The 7,361-nt window shown below is 34.1% G+C and overlaps 1 protein-coding gene across 2 annotated transcripts in view; it reads left to right on the top strand.

The window, feature by feature from the left end:
- The window catches only part of LOC106467790 (glycine receptor subunit alpha-2-like), a 46,872-nt gene that overhangs the window by 16,144 nt on the left and 23,367 nt on the right, over nt 1-7,361 (top strand). For both annotated transcript variants that reach the window (XR_002612467.1, XM_022395981.1), the window contains exons 3-4: nt 1,096-1,163; nt 1,921-2,144. Coding sequence is in view for 1 of the 2 variants with exons in the window: in XM_022395981.1 (XP_022251689.1) it covers nt 1,096-1,163; nt 1,921-2,144 (292 nt within the window). In the remaining variant the exon portion in view is untranslated. The remainder of the gene's footprint in view (nt 1-1,095; nt 1,164-1,920; nt 2,145-7,361) is intronic.

Below are 7,361 nucleotides of genomic sequence, written 5' to 3'. Positions count from 1 at the left end.
AACCACACTTTCTTTATGTGCATGACTAGGGTTATTTCCAGTTGAGAGCATGGATGACGTTAATGTTGTTTGTTCTTTAAAATATTGTAAACAGAAATACTTGGTGCCGTATTAATCTCTGTAGCCACATTGGTTCGTTAATGTATTTCAAATTAAATGCGACAAGTAAGGCAGAATGAAGTCGTCATTCGCTATTCAGTCTTTTAAGTTGAGGTTATTATAGGCTTAATTTACGAGAGTCTCAAATTAAATGCGACAAGTAAGGCAGAATGAAGTCGTCATTCGCTATTCAGTCTTTAAGTTGAGGTTATTATAGGCTTAATTTACGAGATTCTCAAATTAAATGCGACAAGTAAGACAGAAGGAAGTCGTCATTCGCTATTCGGTCTTTAAGTTGAGGTTGTTATAGACTTAATTCACGAGAGTTTCCTTTGTTCGTGAAGGTTAACATGAAAATGTGGGGAAAAGCAATGTGTGTTTTGTTTCTGTTTTGGGAAAAGAAATATATAGTTAACTGCATAGGCGACAAAGATATCAAAATTAAAGAATAGGTTAAACAATCGCCAATTTTTATATTTGAAGAGGATGGCGTTTTAAGTTAGAATTTTTCGTCTGCGCTAGAGTGAAACGCCATTCTCTTTAAATATTAATATATATAAAAACTTGGCGACTTTGATTTATGTCTTGGGATCTTACTACGGGGTTTAATCTTCTGTGCTTATAATGTATGCGTGTATATACGTCTGCATAGCGCATAAATATTAAATATTAAAAGCGTTCCAGGTTTATTATTTAACACCTTATAATACTTGTAATTCATTTACATTTATTAGATATTTCGAAATAACTAAAATGACCTTAGAGTGTAAACAGTACAACAAAAACCTCTGAAAAAATATTTCTATCGACGCGTGTGTTTCATCAATAAATTTAAAGAATGAACCACCTTTAGCCTAAATCTTCATTTTCGTATTATAAAAACTACTGAATTTCTTACTAATATCATTAGGATTTTGGAGTTTGTTGTTTAATTCTAGTTTTTGAATGAGGAAATCAACCAATTTTAATGTGTTCGTTTGGTGGCGCTCTTTTCAGATTTCCCTACTACAGTTAAATGTGAGCTTTACCTGAGAAGTATAGGTGCTATCAACCCTGCAACTATGGTGAGTGGACGTGAGCTCGAACGAATAAACGCTGTCTTTACACACACACATAAAAAAAAAATGTTAGAAATTTATTCGTCTAATTATGACATTAAGTGTTAATAAAGACATTGTGATAAAATAGTTTTGAAAACGCCGTTTTTATCAAGTTTCTATAGATGTGTGACTATCTGGCCGAGCTATGTTTTCTTAATTTCACTGTAAATGTCCAGCCTCAACCAGAATTCCATTATTTGTCACGTTCGTTGTTTTCATTGGATTTTGCATTACATATCCAAAAATTATAAAGGATACCTAATATAGACACTTACAAAGAATTTAATTACTAATTATACAAATATGCCAACTTATATCTAAGCAAAAAAATTATCTTTAGAAAATTAAAAGTTGTTTGTATATCTAATCTATCTCATTAAGTAATTAAATGTTGTTGTTTTTTATCAAATTAGGCTAACTCATTTATACATTATTTTATCTGCTGAGCAGTAAACTGTTTTCTTCTATACCTGTGTTATACAAAGAAAGCAAAAATTAGGATTAGAACTTAACAACTCACGTGTCTGCCCATGGAACAAGTATTTATAAAAACAACCTTAACAAAAGTTGTCGAACCCATTTTATTGTTGTTATTTGTGAATATTTTAAACTGAATATAAATATGAAGTAAACACATTTTAGAGTTTGTATTATTGCTATTATTGATGTGTAAAAGTGTTGTATGAAAATGTTTTCTATATCTCTATTTTCTTTCCATCAGGATTATGAGGTAGACCTGTATCTTCGCCAGACTTGGCATGACGAGCGCCTGCGCAGTAACAACTTGACTAGGCATCTGGATCTGAACGATCCAATCCTGGTCAAAAGGCTGTGGCGGCCAGACGTTTACTTTCCCAATGCTAAACATGGAGAATTCCAATATGTGACCGTACCCAATGTTTTACTGAGAGTCAATCCTAATGGCGATATTCTTTATATGCTTAGGTTGGTAGAAAAGAACAATAATTTTACATTTAATGAATCCAATTTATGATTCTCTTACACATTCAAACTTAACAAAAACACAATCTTCGTAAAGAATTATTACGCGAAAAACAAATGTAAAAGTTAAAACACTTCGAACTTTTAACGAGAGGAAGGCTTCATTAATGTTTCGGTATAGCGGTATTAGTTTCGTTTTATCACTAGTTGTAACACACTAGGGTATGGTGAGTATCTTTCCTTCTATTTTATAGCTTTCTGTATTAATTAAGTTCTGTTCCAAGCATATTCATAGTTATGTCTTCTTAAAACTTAAGGTCGCAGTAATCTGACCATTGAGAAACCAGCATGATGTGTGGCTGCTCTTGAAGCTGAACGAATCTTATCTCTTTCTTCGTGGATATCCTCTACTCATCCTTTTAAGGAATAGTGCAAGTCTCCATCAAGTGCATTTCGTAATTTAAAGGGCACATATGGTCCAAATATCAGTTAAATGTAAGGTTTAGTAATGAGATACCAGGATTATAGCTAATTACCCAACACTTGGAAAGTTTATGGAGTTGTAGTAGATTGTGGTGAAAAAAGAAAATGAAGGTTTATTGGAAAGATTAATTCAGGTTAATACCTTGATGTATACAGAAGGTTGTTTGTCTAAAGTGATCGAGATTCTTACTTTGGCCTTCTAAAACTTTCCTGCTTCTCAAAATTATTTGGCTACATTACACGTACGCTTTCGAAGCATCTTGTTTAATTAACAACGACGACGTTCAGTTTGCACGTTACTTTCTTTTCAACAGATGATGCAATTCAAAAGCTCGTAACTAATGGAGGTAGGAGGATTTAGTTTTTAGTTTGTTTCTGATGTTGTGTTGTTTCTGTTCTATGGAGGAAGAAGTCTTATTGGTTATTCAGGTGATGTTTTTTTGGTTTATCTCTTAATTTTTGGATCGTTACATTTTGAAATTTAGTTTCATTTCTCTCTTTTATTCATTCGAATAATGAATAATAAATAGAATATTGTGATTTCTTATATATTCTACTGAAACTCGTGAAATAAAACATCCGTTGTAAATCATGGCATCTAAAAGATGTAGAAAGTTCACTCTTATTCTTTTGAATAATACATTTTCTCATCTGATGATGTACTTAGTTTAGTTTGAAATCTCGTGACTAATGGAGGTAGGAGGTCTTAGTTCTTAATTGTTAATTTGTTTTTCCCGTTTAATAGAGGTGAAGGTTTTAGTACTTATTTAGGTGATGTTTTTGGTTTATTTCATATTGTGTATTACAAAATTTTGTAAAAGCAAATATTTTAAACAAACTAATTAATGCTTCTATGAGGCCCCCCAGTAGCACAGCTGTATGTCTGTGGACTTACAACGCTAGAATCCGGGTTTCGATACCCGTGGTGGGCAGAGCACAGATAGCCCATTGTGTAGCTTTGTGCTTAATTACAAACAAACAAGCTTCTATGAGAGTATTGACAAACATTGACACAAAATGTGTAAACCAAATACATTACTTCTTTACCCTAAACAAAGAAAACTAACTGACTAAAAATACTTAAAAGCGAAGTAAGGCTAAAAAGCAATCTGATGGCCAGGAAAAGAGCCCGCAATCTGATGGCCAGGAAAAGAGCCCACAATCTGATGGCCAGGAAAAGAGCCCATCAATCTGATGGCCAGAAAAAGAGCCCACAATCTGATGGCCAGGAAAAGAGCCCGTGGCAGCTTCATCATTTTTAATAATATATGACGTTTTTGAATAAGAAATGTGGCCCTTTAAAAGTATTAGTTCACGAGCTTTTAAAACACAATCTGCGTGTCGCGAGTTCATATCCTGTCACCGAACATTCTCGCCCTTTCAAATGTGAAGGCGTTATAATGTGTCAGTCAATTTCAGTATTCGTTGGTAAAGAGTATCCCAAAAGTCGGCGGTGGGCGGTATTGATTAGCTGCCTTCATTTTAGTCTATCATTTCTAAATTAGAGACGGCTAGCACAGATAGCTCTCGACTGGCTTTACGCGAAATTAAACAAACAAACAAACTTTTCTTCACGTGGGTTTCGCTAGCTTTCGGTGTTTAAATGTAGCTTTTAAAGTATTATACTGCATATATATAGAGAGAGTTTCAGATAAAAATTCTCTCTCATCGTCCATTTCAACCATATGGCATAATGTGGTTGAAATATTATTATATACTCTTCTTGAATAATCCTAAGGAACTGAACAAAGAATGTCATGTTAAAAAAACATGATGGGCCTAATACTAATGTCTTATGACAAGTATAATTAATTACAATCATGCTTCGCCAGCTTAGAAACGGCATTCAAACCATAAACATTGTTCTAACAAGCGGTTTATATTTATTTATGATGTATATTTTTCATGATAGTATTAGGTTTTTATGTGAAATATTGTAAATAACCTATATTCTTCGGGCATATAAACATTCTCTGTTTTAAAATTCTTTTATAGTGAATGGCCATTGCTAAATTTGTTTAATTTTCTTAATTTGCCAACCACGAAGCTTAAAACATGCTGATCCTGTAACAGATATTATCAATTTGTGAAGAAAACTAATTATATCAGACAAATTCTAAGAAAACATTTGTCTAGCATAAAGTATTTTGTTTACATAATACCGTCTTGTTTACATAATACCGTCTTGTTTACATAGTACCGTCTTGTTTACATAATACCGTCTTGTTTACATAATACCGTCTTGTTTACATAGTACCGTCTTGTTCATATACACTCTTACTTTATATATCGTGATATAAAGGGATACGGCCGTCTTGTTTACATAATACCGTCTTGTTTACATAGTACCGTCTTGTTTACATAGTACCGTCTTGTTTACATAATACCGTCTTGTTTACATAGTACCGTCTTGTTTACATAGTACCGTCTTGTTTACATAATACCGTCTTGTTTACATAGTACCGTCTTGTTCATATACACTCTTTACTTTATATATCGTGACATAAAGGGATACGGCCTCTTATTTCAAGTTATTAAAAGAAAAAAGTAATCGTAAATTACTTTTATAAAAGCACAGTTGGAATTAATCAGGATAGTTATGCAGTTGGTTGTCTTCTGCTAAAGGTTGTGGCATAACACGTATGTAGTCCAGACAACGTGATGACGCGATGAGTGCTCTATTTCAGTACCTCATTCGTCATATATACGTCGTTAAACACCAAGCTGCGGGAAAATCCCTGATCACAATCGGTGATATGAAAACGTTTGTTTGTTTTATTGCGGTTATTTGACACAAAATTTACTTTACATTTTCGACTTGTGTTGGTTTTGGTGCCCATTTAAAAACTTGTTTTTTTTAAATTAAGAAAGAGTAATGTGAATTTCATGTGTGCATTGGGAGGTTTGTTTGTTTGAAGTTAAGCACAAAGCTACACAATGGGCTATCTGTGCTCTGTCAACCACGGGTATCGAAACCCGGTTTCTAGCGTTGTAAGTCTGCAGACATACCGCTGTGCCACTAGGGGGGGGGCACATTGGGAGACATCTAAAAGTATTAGAAAACTAAAAAAAATGATCCTCTACGGGTCGGCGGTAAGATAATGAATTTAAGACGGTAAAATCCAGGATTCGATCCCCTATGGTAACCGAGTGCGGACAGCTCATTGTCCAGCTTTGCACTAAAGAAACAAGAAGTAACTAAAATAATCTAATTTTCATTAACTATTTCTCATATTTATATAAACAAAAGTCGGTTGACTATTTTCCATCTACAGTTACTATTTTGATACGAAGTGAGTTTCTTTTAAAATGTTTTCAAATGAAAACGAAGGAATAAGATATTGGTCCATTAATGGAACTTAGACAGAATGTGCCCATTAATAGAAAACATTGTATGCAAATTGTCTTCGGCGTTTTCCGAATAAAATAGAAAATGCAAATAAATGCAAGCCTTTTATAATTATTTTTCGATAAATAGCTTACTGTTAAGAAAATTGGAAGCGCAAAAACGCGTAAAAAAATATACATTTAGAAATCGAATTAAAATTAAAAATATATATATTTTTCTAGAACAGTTTGGCCCCGCATGGCCAGGTGGTTATGGCGTTTGACTCGTAATCTGAGAATTGCGGGTTCGAGTCCCCGTTCCACGAAACATGCTCACTCGTGCAGGCGTTATAATGTGACGTTCAATCCCACTATTCGTTGGCAAAAGAGTAGCCCAAGAGTTGGTGGTGTGGTGATGACTAGCTGCCTTCCCTCTAGTCTTTCACTACTAAATTAGGGATGGCTAGCGCAGATAGCCCTCGTGTGGCTTTGCGCGAAATTCAAACCAAACCAAACCTAAGTAGAATAGCTTAGATTTAAAGATTCTTGCACAATATGTGAATAGAAAGAGATATAATATTATTTTATTATTGAGAGAATGGATTACACAATATATATAATAGGATTTTCGGGGACACCTTTGCTCTCTACTCGGTGGCTGAACGGTAAACTTTAGGGTTTATAACGTTAAAATTCCGAGATCATTACCCGCGGTATACACAGCGCAAGTATCCTGTTGTGTAGCTTTGCGATTAAACACAAACAAACAGAGTCACTTTTTTTCATTGCTTAATGCTAAAATCCTGGGCTCTCGCGATGGACGCAGGGCAAGACAGCCCCCTTGTGTAGCCTTGCGCTTAATAGAAAAAGAAACACATTTTCTTTCGTTTCTGAAAACTCGGGTCAACTTCACGTTAAACAATTAATTGCAACTAACGTGCACGATAAATCACGTACTTTGATCTCCCGAGAATTTAGGTCACAAGCAATACTGCCTCTCATTAGCTGATCTGGATTTGTTGGTAGAAAAAAATGTGATCTAGTGGAACTTTCTGTGTCCTTATGTAAGCTTACATTTTTTCACTTTAAACCCTACACCAGCGGAAGATTCTGTTGAAAAGTTTCAAACTTTCTTTCACAATGAAGAAGAACATATGTTTGTGAATGAGTAAAACAAACAAAAACTACTTGGGTTATTGAAGACAGTTATATATATTTAAGGACTTGTATCTTATTAATGTATATCTTTACGTGTGAAATAATATTTTCTATATTTAAAATATTCATGTCCAGTCTGATGAAGGAAGGAAGGAGGGGCAAGTCCATCAAATTGTCATCCTCAAACAGATCTTTTTTTGATAAAGACTATTCGATAACAATTATATCCCTTAGAGAAACTTCGTCTAGATT

Source organism: Limulus polyphemus, unplaced genomic scaffold (genome assembly GCF_000517525.1).
Source record: "Limulus polyphemus unplaced genomic scaffold, Limulus_polyphemus-2.1.2 Scaffold2740, whole genome shotgun sequence".
Taxonomy (NCBI): Eukaryota; Metazoa; Arthropoda; class Merostomata; order Xiphosura; family Limulidae; genus Limulus; species Limulus polyphemus.
This window is presented reverse-complemented; position numbering and strand designations above follow the sequence as displayed.